This window comes from Micromys minutus (assembly GCF_963924665.1).
Source record: "Micromys minutus genome assembly, chromosome: 12".
Taxonomy (NCBI): domain Eukaryota; kingdom Metazoa; phylum Chordata; class Mammalia; order Rodentia; family Muridae; genus Micromys; species Micromys minutus.
In genome coordinates, this window is record NC_137981.1 from 26,727,140 (window position 1) to 26,748,169 (window position 21,030).

General features: G+C 45.6%; 1 protein-coding gene across 1 annotated transcript in view; it reads left to right on the top strand.

The window, feature by feature from the left end:
• Positions 1-1,724: 1,724 nt before the first annotated feature.
• WDFY4 (WDFY family member 4) overlaps positions 1,725-21,030 on the top strand; it is a gene marked incomplete at its 5' end in the record, with an annotated part of 200,092 nt that continues 180,786 nt past the window's right edge. The window contains 8 exons of the mRNA XM_080926733.1: positions 1,725-1,958; positions 9,006-9,120; positions 9,922-10,028; positions 11,440-11,574; positions 12,597-12,786; positions 14,941-15,130; positions 17,480-17,637; positions 19,137-19,589. Coding sequence (XP_080782859.1) covers positions 1,725-1,958; positions 9,006-9,120; positions 9,922-10,028; positions 11,440-11,574; positions 12,597-12,786; positions 14,941-15,130; positions 17,480-17,637; positions 19,137-19,589 — 1,582 coding nt within the window. The remainder of the gene's footprint in view (positions 1,959-9,005; positions 9,121-9,921; positions 10,029-11,439; positions 11,575-12,596; positions 12,787-14,940; positions 15,131-17,479; positions 17,638-19,136; positions 19,590-21,030) is intronic.

Below are 21,030 nucleotides of genomic sequence, written 5' to 3' on the forward strand. Positions count from 1 at the left end.
AACAGATATTATAAATGTTTCTGAGTTTCACAAACATGGAACTCTAACTGTGATCTTCTGTGTCCTGACCTATTCATGCAGCATAATTATTTGATATTTACGTTTATCAGTTCATTCATTACATTTTAAACAATTTAGCAACATCCCACCCGTCACATGAATACACCACAGTTTTAATCCATTTAAAAAGAAAAAAGAAAAAATGATTTCTGGGAAAGAAGTCTGAGGGTAGGAGGCATGAGTGACAGACAGAAAAGGGTTGGGGATCCACAAGTTTGTACCTAAGCAAGGTCAGGACATTCTGGAGGATGGTTAGCATTGTCAGAAAACACAGGGACAATGGGCTAGTCCCCTTTCTCTTGCTAGAGTCAAGTGTAACTGACATGCCTCTAAGTTTGAGTTCATGATGAATTCTGACATAGTAATGTTGAGTTTGGAGAAGTATTTATCCAGGAAGCCTAGACATTTTTTATCTTTATTTGGAGTGGGTTTCACTCCAGGTAAACAAGCCACAGCCCCCCCCCCCAAGATGTTTGACAATGAACAGTGAAGGACACACAGAGAAAAGCAACTTCTGGGGCAGGCGCACTTAGCAGGTAAACGGGCGACAGCTGCTTTCACCCCAAGGCTCTTGTTCTTCTGCGTGCTGACTGGAGGGTGCTGGCTGTCATAGCATGTTCCTAAGTGTACTTACAGAGGGGCTCCAGCAAGCTTTGGAATTCAAGGGTTCTTTGGAGCAAACAGTGCTGACAGCAAGTGGGGAACCTCGTTAGTTATAGATGTTACAGTTTATATAGATTGCAGGCCTATAAAAAGCTTTGAGAAATTACTAATGGTGATGGTTGTACTACCTAAAGAATTATTAAAATTCCATAAATGTGTATATACACATACACATATGCCACTGTACATACATGTGTATATAACAAATATGGACTTAGAAATGTTAATAAGTGAATTATGTCTTATATAAATTATATCTTAGTTAACATTATTTATAAAATGCCTAAAACTTTAAAATTATTTGAAAAATATTTATTGTATTATATGTGAATGAGAAATTTGTCTGTATATATTTCTGTCTGTCTGTATGTATGTATGTATGTATATGCACATGTGTGCCTGGCGTCCACAGAGAACAGAAGAGGGTGTAGGACCCTCTGGAATTGGAATTACAAATGGTTGTGACCCACCTTATGGGTGCTGAAAGCCAAACCTGGATTCTATGCAAAAGTAGCAAGTGCTTTCTTACCCTGTAAACTGTCTCTCCAGCCTCTCAGACTTAAAGGAATTCATGCCTTTACTGCTCAAATATGAGCATATCACTTGTATTTCTGTAGTCTCTTATAAGATCAGCTTGAAGTAGCTCTCAGGCTTTAACAACAGCCTGATGTATATTCCTCTTATAGCGCTGGCCCTGTGGGTCTCCTTAGGTATCTGCAGAGAGGATCACTCACTCAGTGTTACTGTATGTGGTCTGTCTACTGGTTCCTGCACACTGCCCAGCACATGTGGTACTGTTAATTCTATGTGATAATCCCATCTAAGTCTGAGTCTCTTTTGGATAACCCTTCCTCATTTCAATAGGTTTCAGACACTTAGACACTTCTGGATGCTGAACTGAGTAATGTTGGTCTGTTCTCCCAATCAGTCACCAGGAAGTGTCATAGCAGGTCTTTTCATTTTGAGTTGTTTGTTCTGGATTCAGATCTGCTTTGCCAACGATGGAGGCTGAACATCTTTCAAAGGCTGAGGACAGACCCGAAGACCCAGGTTTTCAAAACAAAGGACAATCCCCTGATGTGAAGCCCACGTTTTCACTAGAAGGGCAATCTCCTGGCCCCACTGTCTTCTGGGACATGCTTGAAGAGAAATTTCTGGAATATCAGCAGCTAATGCACAAGAACCCAGAAGAACGTCGGAAGAACTTGCTGAGCCTTCTCCCCCTGTTCCTAAAGGTCAGAATCCCAAATTTTATTTTATTTTCATCTGGCACACAAGAGCGTGGCAGCTATTTGTGGGGTGCAGCATGATGTTTTGATATGTGCACTGGCCAAGTCTGGGTATTTACTAAACTGCATTTCAGCTTTTATTTCTGGTGAGATTGTAGGAAGCCTCAATTCCAGCTATCTGGAAGCACATGCCATTGTTAATGTGGGGATCCTGCCACTCCTCAGCACCATTGGCTGATACAATGCTTTCAGGACACTTGGGGATAGCTAAAAATAGAGTTGGTATAAATGCCAACATGAGAGGCCTTGGATGAGCCCAGAGAAGGTTGGCCTTAGTTTATTCATGAGCTGTCATAAAGTTCCATAAACAACATGACTTATAAGCAATATAAACATCACATCTTCAATTCGCTTTAAAAAAAAAAGGTAGCTATGATAACATCAGCAACCAGATAGTTGAGACTCTCAAGTGTACATAAAAGAGCTCTCATTTACTTTGGTTGATGGTGGTGGAATGTCTAAACTTGACTCCTCATTTTGGGACCAAGGAAAAAGAATGTGATCTAGAATGTTCTCCAATTGAAGGCAATGGACACATGTGACTTTGAGTTGTTGCTGCTTGTAAAGGTATATTTTCTGAGGTGTGGGGTTACACATGACTGGAGCGGCGTCTTTGTCAGTCAGACTAACAGAAAGCGGGGAGGGGGGAGCTTGTGGAGGTAAGGTGTGCTGAAGGTTAGCAGTCAGACACACTTTAACTTGGTGACTCTTGAGACTGCCAGAAGAACCACTAACCCATGCAAGATTTTGGTTACCATTTTGCTAACAGGGAGGCCTATAGGAAATCAATCCAAAGGGTATGGAATTCTGACAAGAACTGACCTGAGGGATGAGTTATAAATCAAGTTCACCTCTAGAATCCCAAAGCCAACAGTGTCTTAATCCTGGCCCAGGGTCAGCCCCCCCCCCCACCCTCATCTCGTTTTTTTGCTTAGTACCACCTTGTTCTATTGTCTTAGTGTTTTATTGCTGTGAAGAGACACTATGACCAAGGCAACTGTTATAAAGGCAAACATTTAATTGGTGCTGGCTTACAGTTTCAGAGGTTCAATCCATTATTATCATGGTGAGAAGCATGGCAGTGCCCAAGTAGACAAGGTACTGGATAATCTGAGAGTTCTACATCTTGATCTGTAGGAGGTCAGGAGGGACGGTCTCCCATAGGCAGCCAGCAGGAGGGGGCTCTCCCACACTGGGTGGAGCCTGAACAAAGGATACCTCAAAGCCCACCCCCACAGTGAAATACTTCCTCTAATAAGGCCACACCTGCTCCAACAAGGCCACACCTTCTAATACTACCACTCCCTACGGGCCTACCACTCAAACAAATGGGTCTATGGGGGCTAAACATATTCAAACTACCACATCAGCCTTTAAGTAGCACTATCTGAACTGTACAAAGATGGCCACAGACTTATCATGGTTTGACTTACAATGTTTCAACTTTATGTGCAAAGTAATATTTGGTCAGCTGAAATTAGATTTTAGATTCAGAAATTGTGATTTTCTCCAGGTCTGGAAGTATCTGGTATGACTCTCTCCCACTATACTGGACTGAGGCTGTGAGTCCCAACTCCTGGTTGGCCTAGGTACCTGTGCTGGCTGGTTTTGTGTCAACTTGACACAAGCTGGAGTTATCACAGAGAAAGGAGCCTCAGTTGAGAAAATGCCTCTATAAGATCCAGCTGTAAGGCATTTTTTCAGTTAGTGATCAAGGGGGAAGGGCCAGCCCATTGTGGGTGGTGCCATCCCTGGGCTGGTAGACCTGGTTCTATAAGAAAGCAAGCTGAGCAAGCCAGGGGAAGCAAGCCAGTAAGTAACATCCCATTATGTCCTCTGCATCAGCTCCTGCTTCCTGACCTGCTTGACTTCCAGTCCTGACTTCCTTTGGTGATAAACAGCAATGTGGAAGTGTAAGCTGAATAAACCCTTTCCTCTCACTTGCTTCTTGGTCATAATGTTTTGTGCAGAAATAGAAACCCTGACTAAGACAGTAATGCAGCTAAACAACCGATGAAGTGCATGCTCAGTAGGCTAGCTGTGTTTGGTGTTTTTTCATCTACAGTGGGTTTCTTGGGATGCAAACCTGTTGTAAATCCAGGATCAGAATAGAAACAAAAGGCACCTGATGGAGAGGGTGCTCCAGGTTCAAACACTTAGCAAGGGCAGATGGAAGACCTTCAGAATGGTGTTATGATGTCAGTTGATCAAATACTGTCATAGATGAGACCTAGACAACACTCAGTAATCTCTGCCTGACCTGGCATTCTGCTACATGTTTACAGGTCCTCATTATAACCCTTTAGATATTGCTATGAAGCTACACTAATGCCAACCCTGAACGTGAGGAAATAGAGGTCTGCAGATGTTGAGCAACCTGCCCAAGGTCATCCAGTTGTTAGGTGGGAGCAGAACTGAAGTGGAAAGCCTCCCTGAAGCCAGTATTGCTAACCACTGGCTCCTTTGCTCAGGGCTTGACTTTGTAGAGTAGGGCCTATCTGCTTTTCCTTTTCTTGGCCCATAATGACCCATGACACATCAATTTTGCCTGCTAGGACCTTACATTTCCCTTGGTGACAAAATGATCATCACTTCCTGAACACATGATGTCTGGGCAGCTGACTCCAGGGTGTTGAGGGCAGAGAAGAGGTGCTATTCTATTACACAAGAATCAACACAGGGCCAGTGGCTTCTATAGCACATAGACAAATGTTGTCAAGACTGGTGTTCTTTGTCTGTAAAGAACTGTGGGCTTTGAATTCTGAGGACTTTCCCCATCACAGGATCTCATGCTGGAAGAATAATCATGCTTGGAGAAAGCATGGACAAGTTCTGGTTTTTGGCTTAATTTGCTTCAGTGGATGGGAAGCACTCCAGGTCGTGCAAAGATGCTCTGTGGTAACATGTAAGAGGAGCTCTAGTGCTGTAGGTTTCATTGATTAAGACTGTTCTTGGGATTTGTGCTTTGAGAAAAGCAGGAAGCAAGACAGAGAAGATCCAGAAGTTACTGAAAACTCCCTTAGTGTATGGAACTGGAGAGGTAGAGTGGAGAAAAGGAGATCTGCGGGTGGGAGGGACTGGGAATTCTGGGAATGGCCTCACACTCCTTTATGTAAGAGGGGAAGTCTAGGCTCCTTTGTCTTTTAAAAACTGTTTCTTTGGACTTGTGGGATTATAATATAATTACATCACTTTTTTTATTTCTTATCTGTCTACATACTCTTCCATAGACCCTTTCTTGATCTCTTTCAGATATATGGCCTCTTTTTAAAATAATTTGTTGTTACACACACACACACACTCACACACACACACACACACACACATACACACACCAATTTTTTTATTTCAGCAAAAGCTTTGGTGTACCACTTTAAAAAAATACAAACACACACACACACACACACACACACACACACACATCTTCCTTAATACATAAATATAACCTGCTCAGTTTGTGCAATAAAAATTCTCTTTATATATTTGAAAGATTGATCATTAGGTAATGGGGGGAAAAACCAAGTCCTTCCCTGAGGAGGACTGTTACTCCTGACCCCAGCCTTCTTAGTTGCCTGTAGTTCTTTGTTCAGGGTTGAAACTTCTTGTATTTTCCTTATCCACATTAGTATATCTACTGCTATGTTCTTGTTCATCTCATGTTTGGTGAGTCCTGTTGGTGAGACTTTATGAGTGTAGCTCCCAACATTATTAGAAGACAGTCCCACAGCAAATTTGTTAATCCTCCAGCTCTCACAGTCTTTCTTCCCCCTCTTCCTCAATGATCCCTGAGCCATAAGTCTGGGAGTTGTATTGTAGATATAATTATTGAGACTGGGCTCCACAACTCTTCATTTATCACAACCTTTTTGAATCCAGGAGAGTTCTGGTGGCTTGGCTAAAAGAGTAGGGAGGACAAACATTTCTAGGCACAGGACTCATGAGACTCCTGTGGCTGCTTCTTGTCAGTTGGAATGCTGGGATGCTCAAGTGCAGGAAGAATAGACAGTCATGAGTAAAGAGCTAAGTGGACAAGAATATACTCATCCTCCTTCTCATTTGCATAAATCTCATTCTGTGTGCATGCATAGGCATACATATATGCCATCTACCCATGTGTTCACACCCACTAAGTTCATTCTTAAGCTAACTACCAATCCAATGGAGTTTGTATCATTAAATATGGTCATTTTAGAAGTAGATCTTCTGGTGCTGGAAGAAAGGTAAGTACCACTGAAGATAATAGCAGGACTATCCAACTGTTTTCTACTGTGATTTCTAGAGGGGATACAGACTGTCAACACTTGTCCTAGCTCACTCCTGCGTCTACCTGGCAGTGGGGACTGACTGTGGTTTACTCTCACTTCAGGGAAACTGTATTTTTTTTGCTTTATCAGAAGCTCTGCTGTACCACTTTTACTTTTGTTTTTAAGTTATAATGGAGGTTGTCCACAGTGCTACACTAAGCAGGAAGTCTCATGTAAAGTCCTAGGGACAGTTGAAACTTAAAGGCCAACCTCCCAGACCACAGCCAGAGTAATAATGCCATGGTCAGGCAGGAAATCCAACCACACTTTTTGTCCTGAGCAGCTGAGGTTTTCTTCCATCTCCTCATGAGCTTCTGTCTTTGTTTATTTCCCTTTGGAGATCATAGCATTGTTTCCCCTCTTGCCTGAGAAGAGAAGGGGCAGCCACGAGGCATGATGGTGCAGCTTAGATAATGTTAGTAAATAAAAGATTTTTTTAAAAAGAAAATATTGAGCAATATTTTCTCAGCATGCAAGTCCCAGTTTGGGAAAAAATTAGGGCCTTTTGGAAGCTGCTTTAACTCTTTGGGGGTCTCCGTGGTACCATTCAGCGAATGATTGGCTCTGTGCATCAAATGGCACCCTGGCGGCCCAAGAGAGCTAAAGCAGCCTGGAGAAAGCGCCCATCACAGTCCCAGGAAGAAGCTGTATCCTGGGAGCCCTGGCTCTGAGTACAATTACTGCTCAAGTCACAGTGGCCCTATTTGCTTTATTGTCGCGTGCCTCCAGGAGTCCCACTGCTCCCGAGACAATATCCACGCTCCAGAGTCAATGGCCTGAAAATTGGTCTTTGAAGGGCTTGGGAGTAGAGGGAGGAGGTAAGGCATTTATTTGAAAGTTTGTATCACAGAGTTCATGGTCCCAGGGAAGGACAGTACCCTATCTCAGAAATTCCAAGATCAGTGGACTATTTTCCATGGAGAGATTACATCTCTGAGTGGCTTAGTCCAAAAGGGAGCTGCAATGGTCATGGTTATGAAAAGGCTACCTGGTTGGGCTCTCTGTGGGTGAAATAATCTGAATCCAACTTCTCCTCTTCATCCTCCTTTTTCTATTTTTTCTCTTTCTCTTCCTTTCTTTCCTTCTTCCTTCCTTCCTTCCTTCCTTCCTTCCTTCCTTTTTTTCTTCCTTTTTGGACACAGTCCCATTATGTAGCCCAGGTTTCTTGCCTCGGCCCCTGAAGGCTGACAACACAGGTATGCACCACCATGCCCATCTGAAACAGCAATACTCTTGAGGCTGCATCTCAACAGATTCTTTTGCTTGTCCTTTCCTTCACTCTTCACATTCTAGTGTCATTTCTGTTGCTATGATAAAATGCCCTGACCAAAAGCAGCAGTGGGGAGAAAAGGGGTTGTTTGGCTCACAATTCACAGGATATAAAACATCATTGAGGGAAAATCAAGACATGAATTTAAATAACTTAGTCATATCACATCTATTGTCAAGGTCAGAGAGAAAGGATACACTCATGTTGCCTGCTTGCTTAGCTTTATCTTATCTCACATGGTTCAAGACCCCAGCCTAGGGAATGGTGCCACCTATAATGGGTTGAGCCACTCTATATCAATTAACAACCCAAACAGATCCCCACAAATGTAAATACAGGCCAACACAATTAGAAAAAATTTTATCCAGGCTTTCTTCTCAGGTGATTCAAGGTTGTGGCAAGTTAAAACTGTCATACTCCATTTCTTTAAAGTGTGTCTAAAAATAGTGCCAACCTCAAAGGCTGATATGAGGGCTAGTGGAAATAAAACCATCATATTATGCATTTGGCCATCTGTATTCTTGTGCACTGTGGGTATTGTAATAATGTTTTTTTTTTTTTTTTTTTTGTCCAGTAGTCATCAACAGTTTTGTTGTTTTACGAAAGCTTAAAGCACTATCATATCTCCTTCCATTTACAATCCTTTGCTGGTCAGGTCACCATCTATGGAATTTTAAATACATCTATAGAAAATTTAAAATACAAAACAAAAAATTCAGACCACATGCAGTATTTAGCTCAAAATCTAGCTCATGAATCCTTACCACCTAATATATGAGAAATGGAAGAGCTCATTATGGCTCACAGTTTCAGGGACAGCCCATCATAACAGCAGGTCGCAGCAGCAGGAACACGAGGCAGCTGGTCACACCACATTTCCAGTCAGCAAACAGAGATAGAACGTGAAACAGAGAGATAGAGAAAGCAACAAAGAAAGACAGAGAGACAGAGAGAAACACAGAGAGAAAGAAACAGAGAAATATACAGAGACAGAGAGACAAGAGACAAAGACACAGAAACACACAGAGAGAAACAGACAGACAGATGTAAAGAGGCAAACAGAGACAGAGAGGCAGAGAAAAATGCAGAGAGACACAGAGGCAGAGAGACAGGCAGAGAAAGAGACAGAAAGAGACAGAGAGAGGAATGCTGTTGCTTAGCACACTGAGGAATAATGCCCACATTTATGTGAGTCTTCCCACTTCAGTTAACCCAGTGTAGACAATCCCTTGATGTGCCATGATGATTCCAGATCTTGCCAAGTAACAACCAAGGCTAACCATCCTAGTGGATGATAGGCAGACTTTTGGTTATTCCTGGAACAGGAGTAGAGCCTTTGGATGGCTGGAGGCAGACCAGGTGACTTTCATGCGTGGTTTGTTGTATGGCCCTAACTGGAGTCTGATTGTTGCCTTTCAGGCCTGGGAACATTCTGTGGGCATCATCTGCTTTCGCAGTCTGCAAAGGCTGGCAGAAGATGTGTCTGACCAGCTTGCCCAGGATATACAACAGGCACTTGCTGGGAAACCTGCAGGTAAAAAAGACGCTCTGGAGTGGAGGATGGAGGACAAAATTGTCTGCAGACCCACCTGCCACCCTTCTCTCTGTTCTCTTCTGAAAGAAAAGTGTTATAGATCTGGGAAAAGGCAAGGACACAGGAAAGGTCAGATCCTATGATACACACACACACACACACACACACACACACACACAGAGAGAGAGAGAGAGAGAGAGAGAGAGAGAGAGAGAGAGAGAGAGAGAGAGAGAGAGAGAGATGCACACACCCATCATCCTGGATATCTGGAGAATGTCCTGGGGTCAGAGAAGGACCCATATGTTCAGTGGAGAGCTTGGTCTGGTAAAGACACTGAGACCTGAGAATGCATCTTTTATTGGGGTGTCTGATTATCATTCTTCCAATCATGTGAGCTGGCCTTTGTAATTTGAGTGAAGTGCTACAGGGCCTGTGGACTGAGGAACAGAAGGAATTCAGGTGGAGGGAAATTTGAGATTGACATAGATTGCTGAGTCCTCAGCAGTGTAAGGCATTGGGTGATACAAAAAGTGAAATGAAAAGTCAGCATGGTAGGGGTCCAGTTGAGGAGGGTTAGTTATTACTCATCACAATGGGGAACTATGGATAACTATGACAGGTAATAACATCTGCCCCCTCTGGGGTTATTAACCTGGAAGAGAGTAATGTTTGAGACATACTCGAGATACATGGGCAAGGAGACACACCTGCAGCAGGACACAAACACATCTTCAGGAAAGAGGGGGTCTTGGGAGCTGGGTGGATAGGATGCATTACCAACCAGCTTTTGATGTCTTGCAGAGCAAGCCAGGGCTGCAGCTGGGCAGCTACTGCAGTGGAAGAGTGATGTGGATCAAGATGGTTACCTGCTCCTCAAGTCAGTGTACTTGCTCACGGGGACAGACTCGGTGAGTCCCCAGGTGCCCCTTGTCTGGGGACAGAGAGAGTTAAGCCTGTCCCCTTCCATGACTGACTTATTATATTCAACTCCCTTCTTCCTTTCTGATGACACACATGGACTTCAGGGCCTGAGGTTCAGGCTTGGGCCCTGCTTTCTCAATGGACAAGCTGAGTGTCACCACAAGACATTTAGTTCTCTTCCACCACTTGGTTGTATTGTATTTCTAACTTTACAAGTTGGGCCAGGGGCTGGAGAGATGGTTCAGTGGTTATGAGCACTGACTGCTCTTCTAGAGGTCCTGAGTTCAATTCCCAGCAACCACATGATGCTCTTTTCTGGTGTGTTTGAAGATAGCAACAGTGTACTCTTATAACTAAAATAAAAAAAAAATCTTTAATAAAGGAGTTGGGTCAGTCACGTGACCCCCCCTCAAAACATTACTTATTTATTTTGTGCCAATTGAGTATGTGCCATTTAGGGACCCTGAGTTTGATTACAGAGGTGATTGGAGAAGGCAGGCTTCCTGTGTGGAACTCTAGTCCATTGCCCCTAGAGCTCCTGCTCTGGGCTCCATGGTGCTTCCCAGTTTGTCCAACTGGAATGAGGCTTACCTGTTGGCCCTTGTCACAAGTGTATTGTGTCCCCATGGTGGCTGTGGCTGTGTCCTCTCCTTACGGAACTGAGACTCTCAGCTCTCCACTTGAGTAATTGTTGGATGAGAGGTTAGTTTTCTTTTGGGAACCTGACAGTTGGAATTATCAGCAGAAATGGCCAGAGACCCTTGCAAGGCAGTCCAAGAGATAGATGTACAGAGGTAATAGGAGTAAGTAGGTGTATGTAAGTGACCTGTAGGGGACAGCAGCCTTCAGCATGAAGCATCAGGTAGGCAATAAGAGTGATTATGTATATGTAAGTGACCTGTAGGGGGCAGCAGTCCTCAGCATGAAGCATCAGGTAGGCATTTGGATGTTTGTGTGCAGCTGGGCTGGCGTATCCTGTCAGGGCTGTTTGGGACAGGGTCACAGCCTTATTATAGATGCAAGGGGAACCTCCAACTTGTACTCAAGTGTTTTCCCTTGAGGGGGGAACCTGTCTGCTGTCTAAGTAGAAACTTTATGTCCACAGAAGCAGACAGTCCTTGCAGTGAGGGAAGGTTAGTGTTATCTGAAGACAGGGACACATGCCCAAGCAAGTCAAGAAAAACCAGGGCTCCATTAGAGGGGAGGGAGGGCATTCAAAGGACTATAGGTGACTTTCAAAGGACATAGTTGAGTCCCACGATCATCTGTTTTTCTTAATTGAGGACATGGAGTACAAAGAGGGGAAGTGGCTTTCCTACACTTCCACAGATGTGGGGCTTAATGCATGTGAGAGCTCCCTCTGCCTGTGGGTGACCTGTGTGTGACCTTCCTTTGTAGGAGACGCTGGGCAGAGTGGTGGATTCAGGGCTTCCGGCCCTGCTTCTGCAGTGCCTGTATCTCTTCTTCGCTTTTCCTGTGGAAAAGGATGAGCATTCAGAGATTGATGTTCAAGGGCAGAGGATGTTTGTGCAGGTGAGCTAGCAGCGATCCCTACCATCCCGCGCCCTGAGCTTGCTTTGCAGGGCACGGCTTCTTTCAGTTCCCACGTACCATGCTCTTTCCAGAGATGGCTCTCAGTCTCCATTCTGCAACACCTGGGTTGGCGGCTGTCTTAGTTAGGATTTTACTGCTGTGAACAGACACAATGACCAAGCCAAGTCTTATAAAGGATAGCATTTAATTGGGGCTCTCATTCAGGTTCAGAGGTTCAGTCCATTATCATCAGGGCAGGAGCATGGCAGCGTCCAGGCAGGCATGGTGCTGAGCTGAGAGTTCTATACCTTTATCCGAAGGAAGCCAGGAACAGACTGGGCATCCTCAGGCAGCTCGGAGGAGTGTCTCCAAGCTCACCCCCACAGTGGCACACTTCCCCCAACAAGGCCACACCTTCTAAAAGTGCTACTCCCTGGGCCAAGCGTATGCAAAACATCACAGTAGCAAAATGATTTTCTCCCTTGTTCTCTTTGGGGCATTCGTGTATTTACATCCACATTCCCCTTTGCCTTCTGTGAAGAGCAGGGTCCTCCAACTTGGCTCCCCTCGCTGCCACAGCCCCTGCTTCCTTCCACCTGTGCTCTCAAGAGCTACATCCTCTGGAAGTGCCTTTCTTTGGACCATTCCCCTCTATCCGAATTGCAAAATAGCAGCCAACAATTCCCCCAAACAGTCACATGACACTTTATACATCAGTTCTGAGAAGTGCATCCCTAGGTGATGTCATCCAACACAGCTTGAGCAGCAGAGAGCACAGGCCCACAGACCTAGATGGCTGTCCAAGACTCACCCAGTGTGACCTCTTGGTATGCTCAAGAGGTACATGCTTTACCGGAAATTGTGTCCTTTCTGAGCTGGTGGCTGAGGAGAGAAGATGATCATGTACATTATCCAATTCCTCCGGTTGAGGCTTGGCTGTCAATGCTCCAGAGAAGCACGGAGCAAGCTATCATAGGAGAAGCCCTCCTCACCAGAATGTGCTTGTCTTGTATTCCTCCCAGATGCTGTTAAACATTTGCAGCGAGTCTCAGGGTCTGGAGGGACTTCTCTCAGGAAGTGAGCTCCAGTCTCTACTGATTGCCACCACCTGTTTGAGGGAACACAGCTGCTTCTTCTGGAAACAGCCTACCTTCTGTGTGCTGCGGGCTATCTCCAAGGCCCAGAGCCCCAGCGTCATCCAATATCTGCAAAGTAGGTTCCAGGAGACCAGGTGTGGGCTGCGGGTCACTCAAGGGGTTCCTTTAGCTCAGAGCAAAGCTCAAGGGCCTATTGTCTCTGTCATCGTAAGTGCAGGTTCCTGGAAAGAAGAGATGAACAACCTATTCAGGACATGATCCTACCTTATGTGGCCACATTTGTGAAAATATAAATATTGTGTCTCTTGATGCTTCAGTGGAAGAGGGAGGAAAGGGGAATCCATTTACCACACGTGGACTCCCACTCAGACAGCGTGTGGGAGCCCGTTTGCTCGTTACATCACTAGACGGTTGGAGACAGATGTTGGAATGGGAAAGTGGAGCTCAAGATTGGTAGAGGATCTTGACAAACTGTTTTGAAATACAGAGATGCCTGACTCCCGCACCTTAGTGCCTGTATTGGGGAGCGTGTTTGGGGTGAAGGCTGGAGGCTCTGGAACCACAGCCAGGCTTTGGGTTCTAGCTCTGCTGAGTGACCTCAGGTCCATAGATACAGAGGTATCTTGTCTGTCTCATCCATAAGGAGGGTAAAATAATAGTGTTGCCCGCCTGCGTTACCTCAGTTCCAGTGGGTGTTGATATGCATACATATATGACATACATGCATACATACATACATACACACATAACATAATGCTTAAATACATGAGATATATGACACATGCATACATACATTACATACATGCAGTGACTCTTGTCTCCAGCACTTGGCCTCTGTATCATATCCATCACTTGGGTTTTATTTGAAATGTTCTGTGAGGTCTTGGGGGTTCTCCTCAGCATCCACTGCCACTGGAGAACCCAGACAATGCTCCAGATAAGCATAGAGACCTCAGAGGCTGCACATCTCTAAAAAGGGCACATTAAAACTCATGCTTATCTCTACTCACCTCCCACCCCTCTGCCCAACATCTCAGCTCTCCCAGATGATCACAGAAGCCATCTTGGAACACAACATTTCTCTTCTTGGGTTGATGCCAAAGAATGGGCTCTATGTGGACAGACTGGGTTTCTGAGCTGCCACCGTCACCTGCAGGTTCACAAATACATGCCCTGTGATCCGTCCTCTTTCTGTGATAAGGAACAACTATTGTCTAGAATTGAGAAAGCACCACCAGATTCTTTTCTTACAATCAGTCAGTCCCTGGAGGCGACACCATGGGCTCAAAGCCTCCTGTGAGCTCAGCCTATGCTTGTAGGCACAAATTGAGTTGTGCCTTGTCCCTTGAGTCTCCTTCACTTATACCTCCCACCCTCAAGCTGGAGTCTGAGTGGCTAGGAAAAGGCTGCAGGCATGGATGACTGGGGTCTTCTGCTGAACAAACCAGGGCCTCAGAAAGTTTTCTCCCCAGGGCCCCTTCGCTCAGAGGTTTCTTATCGGCATGGGTAATTTCTATGGATTTGTGGGGCTAGCAGGGCCTTTGAAAAGGCTGGCCTGCCGGTCTCCACTATGTCATCTTGGGTTTTCCCTTGACATAGGGCCTACTTCAGGCTCTTCTGAGTCCTTAACAGCTGAGAGTCTAATCCTGCATTCTCTTGCTTCTACTTTTGTGACCTTCCTCCCACTTAGAAGAGTCTCCAGTCCGAGGGCATCCCTCTTCTGACTGGTACCTTTTTACAACTCCCCGCCATTCCAGATGACCAAAGGAAAAAGAAAAGAAAGAATCAATGACAGGCTCTTCATGAGTAGACCCCACCCCCTCCTTTCCCCATAGCTCCTGCCTCTGCTTGAATGCCCTGGCTTCTTGAGTTTCTGAAACCTTCCCTGCACCGCCTTCCACTCCAAACTCACCCTCTGTTCCTTCCTAGGACTTCCCATCAAACTGATCTTTGCTAAACTCCCCATGCTTGGCTCCAGGTTGCTGCTTAAGGCATTCCCCAAGTGTCTTACATGGCATTTCTGTATCTAGAGCCGGGGCTAAGAGGCTGCCCACCCACCCACCCACCCATGTCAGGGGCTCTCAGGACGGCACCTTCCACAGGGACTCTCGAGTCTAAGAGCCTGCAGAAAACAGTCTCGAATTATAATCACGCAAGTCTTGCTGTGCAAGTTCAAGTGGAGATAGATAGTGAAGAGAGTGAGAGCAGCAGTAAGACCTCCGGCTTCCCGGCTTCCTGGCTCAGCAGGGCTGTTCTTCTCCGCCCACAGCTGCAGACTGTGTCCGACTCTCAGTTCAGAACCTCTCCAAATTGGCAGACACCCTCCCTGCGCCAGAGGTGAGCGAGGCAGTGAGTCTCATCCTCAGCTTTGTGAGAGATTCCTACCCCATCTCCTCTGCGCTGCTCCTGGAGTTTGAGATTGGGGAGGGCTATCCTCTGCTACTCAAGGTACTGCTGCGGTAAGTGGCGGCGGGCAGTGGAGGGGGGCGGGACACTGTGAGAGGGCCAAGAAACAGACTCCTCCAGCTGTGGGGCTCAGAATCACCTTGCTGCATTGGTGGAAGAGAGATAGTAAGAGTGTTTAAGCATGTCTTACGAAATTCAAAACTCGCTGGCAAGAGTCTGGCAAGCAAGACCTTCTTCCTGGTAGCAGTAACTTAACATGTAGACAGATGTGGGAATGCCTTCTTTAGACAATCATCGAGTGACAGTAATAGTCACTTCATCAGTTCCGCCAAGGGGCAAACACCACCAGCATGTTCCACCTCGTAGAGCTCACGTGACTCTCTCAGAAGCCTTGTGTGGTCTGCTGAAATTTATTCTACCTCATACCTCAGTGTTTGGAGGGCTGCACGGGAACCGTGCACCAACCTTAGCTCTCCACTGTCAGAACTGATAGGTAACTACCCAGTAAAATTGTCCTATGTGGGCTCCCGAATCACGCTATCACAAATCCATCAGAAGGACTAAGTACACACCACCACAGAAGGACTAAGTAGCAGTAGTCTGGGGAGATGCCAGTTGAAGACTGTGTTTCATCAAGTTTCCTTCCTTTGGTCACTTCACAGGTCTGCCCCCTTCTGGTCATTTCTGAGATCAATTCTCACATGAAGGTCTTACCAGACCTACTAATTGTGGAAAAGACACTGTGTATCTGGGGCTGGACCACCTTTTTATTTTGGCTTATTGCATTCAGAGGGTGGGTGCCTAGGTATTAGCATGAGCATTAGATGGAAATAGAAGAAATCCTTTTGTGGCCCAAACTTCTACTGAAGTTGGGTAAGCTCAGGGTAAGACTAGGCACATTCCTTTGGGCTTTGCTTGGCTTCTCTTCAATGGAGTGGACCTTAGCAATCTCCTTTGCAGACTTCATGACAGAAGCATGCCTCAAATGCACTGGAGATTATTTGCATGAGAGAAGCTGAAGACTGTAGGCATAGTTTCTGTCTCTATAAGGTTTGAATAAAGGAAAGGCATTCTTCAAAAGGATGCTAAGAGTGTTTCTCTGGGTATACCATCACTGCATAGTGAGCAGCCTGGCTAGTGGCTAGGTGGCTGTGACCACTGTGGTGCCCTGAATAGCATTTTCTACAAGTTTCTTTTGTTCAATGGATGGGCATGAGGTTTAGAGAAGACAGCAGGGAAAACCAGTGTGAGGAACTGGCTGCTCATCTCACTCCCTTCTTGTCCTGCCTTCCCAGGAGCCATGTTTCATACACTCCTAATCTAGGACAGATCTAGACAGAGACTCCAGGGGTCTTCCTATCCTATAAGCAGAGCAAGGTATCATCAGATAAACACCGAAGCTATCAGTCATAGGCTAGGCACGAGGAAGACTACAGAATTGCGCATCTTATCCATGCTGTCTGAGTTTTCTTTTTCCTCCCTGGAAATATCAAATATTCTGTTCTGGAGGTGCACTTTGCTCTGTGAGCCCCTTAAATCCATGCCTTTTGGGAATCCAGCCACGGGAAGCATCCTTCCTCTAAACAGGACTGTGGTCTCTCTCAGGCTCCTCTGTGTAGCAGCCTCTACTTACTGACAGATTGGTAAGCTGTGAAGAGCTCCAGTGTGCCTCTGCAACATGAATCTTATGCACACATGTTTTGTCACATACATACATACATACATACTGATAATTGAGTTGAATGTTCAAATTGGGGACAGTAAAAGGCTAATAACAATAGTATTTGTAGCAAAATTCAATATTTCTATGTAGCCATATTATAACAAATTAGTCTAAAGCATTATTTATCCCTGGAATTCTTTGTTGATCTTTCTTTCTCAGTGTCTTTTCCCTAGAAATATTATTATTTTATTTTATTTTGATAAGGTCTCCTGTAACTCACGTAACAACCTGGTCTCAAGCTCTCCTATGCTGCCAAGGATGATCTTGACTATCTGATCCTCTTGCACACACCTGAATTTTGAGATTGTGGACAAACATCACCCAGGTTGGCCTTATGCAGTACTAGGGATCAAAACCAGCTCCCTCTGAATGCTAGACAAGCACTTTACCAACCAACCTCCACCCAAGTTGCAGTTGATGTTTCAAGGCCACAGATGACTAAGGACAATGGAAGTTTTAGATCACACACAACGAGAGGAAAATATTGGGGGCCAGAGAGATGGTTCAGTGGTCAAGAGCTCTTTTTATTGTCGAGGACAAGTTTCAGTCCCAAACACCTACAAGGTGGCTTACAGCCATCCATGACTTCAGTTTGTGAGCTCTAGCATTCTCTTCTCACCTTTGTGAGGAGCACAAGTGTGGATGTTTCATCCAGGACCTGACCATGTTTGTCCTGCAGGTATAACGGGGTGACCCAGGGTGTGGTGGAACCCCATCTGGAGGAGCTCATCGAGCTGGTGATGTGGCTAACGACTTGTGGGAGGTCAGAGCTGAAGGTGCTTGACAGCGTCACTTATCCTCAGCTTGAAGGCTTCAAGTTCCATCAGGAGGCTTCTGGTGCGTCCTCACTGTGTCTCTGGGTAGCCGGGTAGGCCAGCACGATGTCCTAACAAGATATGTGGGTCTCTGAGGCCACTTTCACTTGTCACAAGGTCTATGCCTCTGTGACCTTCAGAGACATGACCTACCCATGGATATTAGATCTCCCCTTAGTCTACTTTCCACCTGTGCAATTTTAGCTTTGTACACAAAAGATCATTTTGTGTGGCAAGTAGAGGAAATATTGCTTAACAGAGGCAAACTCCCTACCAAGTAAGGGAGCAGCTTCTGGAATTCCACCCCTATCTAGGGGTGACTTGCCCTGTACCATTTGCTTATGTAATGAAGACTGGCAACCCAGACTCAGCCTCCTAGGCTCAGAGTCAGTGAACTTTCTTCCTAGGATGCTGGACATGAATTGAGAATACCAGTAAACACACTGATGCTTTCTGAGCATCAGGCTCTCTTCCCCCCTACTGGGTACCGGTGTGAACAAATAGTGTGAGCTCTCTAAAACCTTTATGCAGGGATAGCCACACACATATCAAACCACCGGCTGCTGGATTGGCACATACCTTACCTCCAGTGGGTCTCTCTAGGTACTGCCGAGGGGATTTCGAAGGCTAAGTGTGAGACGTCTAGGCTGAAAGGGAACAGTACACAGTACTGAGTAAGGAAGAAACAGTGGTCTGAGACAGCCGGGTGGGTCTGGAGATGCTAGCCAGTGTAGGAAATTATGAGCTGTGGGGAGAAGCAGGAGCCGTAATCTTGCAAGCACCAACTGGAGAAGAATGTTGGGCAGAACTTAGCAAAGAGGGTCAGAAATGACTGGCAGTGGAGGACCTCAGAGTTTTAGCAAATCGAAGGCAGGAAGACATACGGGCAGGAGCTTTGAACCAGGTATTCTGGGGTGAGAGACAATACGGGTGGGAGGGTGGGAGAAAAAGCCTGAGTGGGTAAGGAAAGTGTATCCTTTCAGCTATCTAGATGGAAATCTGACCTTGCACCGTTATCTACAGCATTGCTTGATTCTAGTTGATCAAAACCAAATCTCCCAGCCCAGCTTTTCTCAGTGAAAATATAAGGTGGACCAATCCTCCATCTTGATTTTTAAAAGAAGAAACTGTTTAGATTATTTCTGAGAACTTACGTTTATTTCAGTAGATCTCAAATACTCTATGTGTAGCCACAGACAGGGTAATTAATGAGACTCTTCCTTTCTTCCTGTGCTGCCCCTTGGAAATCCTGTGTGGCTTTTTCCTTCACGGGCATGTTTTGTTTTAGAGTGGTCATGGCTGGAACACTTGGTCAGCTGCCTATCTTTGGAATGCAGATGCAGCACATTCTCCACTATAGTAGCTGAGGATGTTTAGATGTCTAAGATGTGTACTCACAGAAACTAAAAAAGAGAAACCGAATCCTTGTGAGAACCCAAGCACACATAAACAGGCAGGCAGGGAGCTAACTTGCAAAACTGTTTTGTTTTGTGTTTTTTTTTTTTTTTTTTGCATCCCCAGGAGTGACTGTTAAGAATCTCCAGGCCTTCCAGGTCCTGCAGAATCTTTTCCACAGAGCCAGTGACTCTGTCCTTTGCATTCAAGTGCTTTTGGCCATCAAGACTATGTGGGCCTGGAACCCTCGGAATTTCTTCCTGCTTGAGTGGACCCTGCAACCTATCTCACAGTTTGTAGAGATCATTTCCCTGAAGCCGACCCCAGTTCAGGAGCACTTTTTTCAGCTGTTGGAGACTCTGGTGTTCAAGCTGCTCTATGTGCCCCATGAGGTCCTGGCTAAAGTGCAGCGTCTGATAAAGGAGAGCTCAGATCTATCCTGTACCCTTGTGGCCTTGCGAAGCATCCTCAGGATCACAGCCAGTGACCGGATCTTCACAGACATCTTCCGGGACTCAGGACTACTAGGCTTGCTGCTGTCCCAGCTGCGGAAACAGGCCAAGATCATGAGAAAGTCAGGTGCATCTTCAGAAGGGGTGGGCAAATGTGCTGAGGTCATTGTTATTCAGGCTGGGTCAATCTGACCACCCTGCAGCGTGACAGAGAATGCAAACATGTGTATTATATTGTGATGGGTGGGCAAAGGAGCTCTGAGATTAGAGCTTCACAAAGATCAGGCAGTCTCCAAGTCCTCCCTAGAGGTGAGACGGTCAGATACCACTTTAAGTGAACTCCAGAATGAAACTCAAGGAATTCTTAAGTTACTCCTTGCTGGGTATACAGGTCAAAACCACCAGGGACTCTGATTCTTCAGTAAAGCAAAGGGGTACTGGGAGCCTGTATGCTTTGGGGGCTCTTGTGGGGTCTCCTGGGGAATGACCTTCTGGTCTCTCACTGAGAGTGGGGTTCCAGAGTCCTGCTGTCCACCTCTCAGATCTAATGGGCTATATACCTACTTTACTATGCCTCACACTGCCCCCCCCCAACGCTTTTCATAGAGCTTTGAGATCCCCACTTCCAGTGATTTTCAAATAGAAGCGAGGCACAAAGTCTGTTCCCCATGTTTCTTCTGGTTTGCTCAAATCTCCCACTTTCTGAAGCCCTTGGGAGACCAGCCTGGAGGTCGGGCAGCAGGACATGAGGATATAGCTGCCTACTTTACCTCTCACTGCCTTTCTCTTGCCTTCCCCTTTGCTGCACCGGCCAGACAGGTCTGGGTGCTGCTCCAGCCACTAAATGCTTTTGGAATTCTGCTTCAGACTTCATTCAACATTGCTAATGTGTCTGTTTTCTGCTTCTTGGAAGGGAAAAAGCTGATGGAGAGCAGGTTAATGTGGATAGATGGCTATGTTATAAACAGGCAGTCTTATCCTGTTACCTGACTTCTATTAGACCAAGGGCACTGGACTCATAGGAATGAAAGGGAAAGCACCCACTGGTGGGTGTGGCATGTAAAAGGTGCCTAGGAGTTTCTGTGCATGGCATTCCTATCATTTTAATATTACTCTGTGGGAGGTTGGGCTTAGGCACCATCAGGAGTTCAGGAAGGAACTGTATCGTATCCAGAATGTTTACGAATAGGGTGAGGACTTAGGATAATGTGTTTCCAGGATGTTGCGGTAAAAATAAAAAAATGTAGTGACCTTTTATCCCACACTAGTGCCAGCACAATTTGGGCAAAATGACACTGTGGGATATCTTCGTCTCAACTGCTCCACACTGCCCCCAAGTACTCTCAGACACAGGCGGTCTCTGGGCTACAGAGCCAGATCTGCGCACCTAGCTCTCTCTACCACGTGGTCTGTGGGTCGCCCTCTCCCAGCTGTCTCCCTGCTAGACAGAAACTTTGCTCACATTCTCCTCAGCCTGGTAAAAATCATGACTCAATAATCTACAATTTATCAAACAGATTTATATGTTAAATTCTCAATCTACAATCCATCCACACAATAAGCTTAAA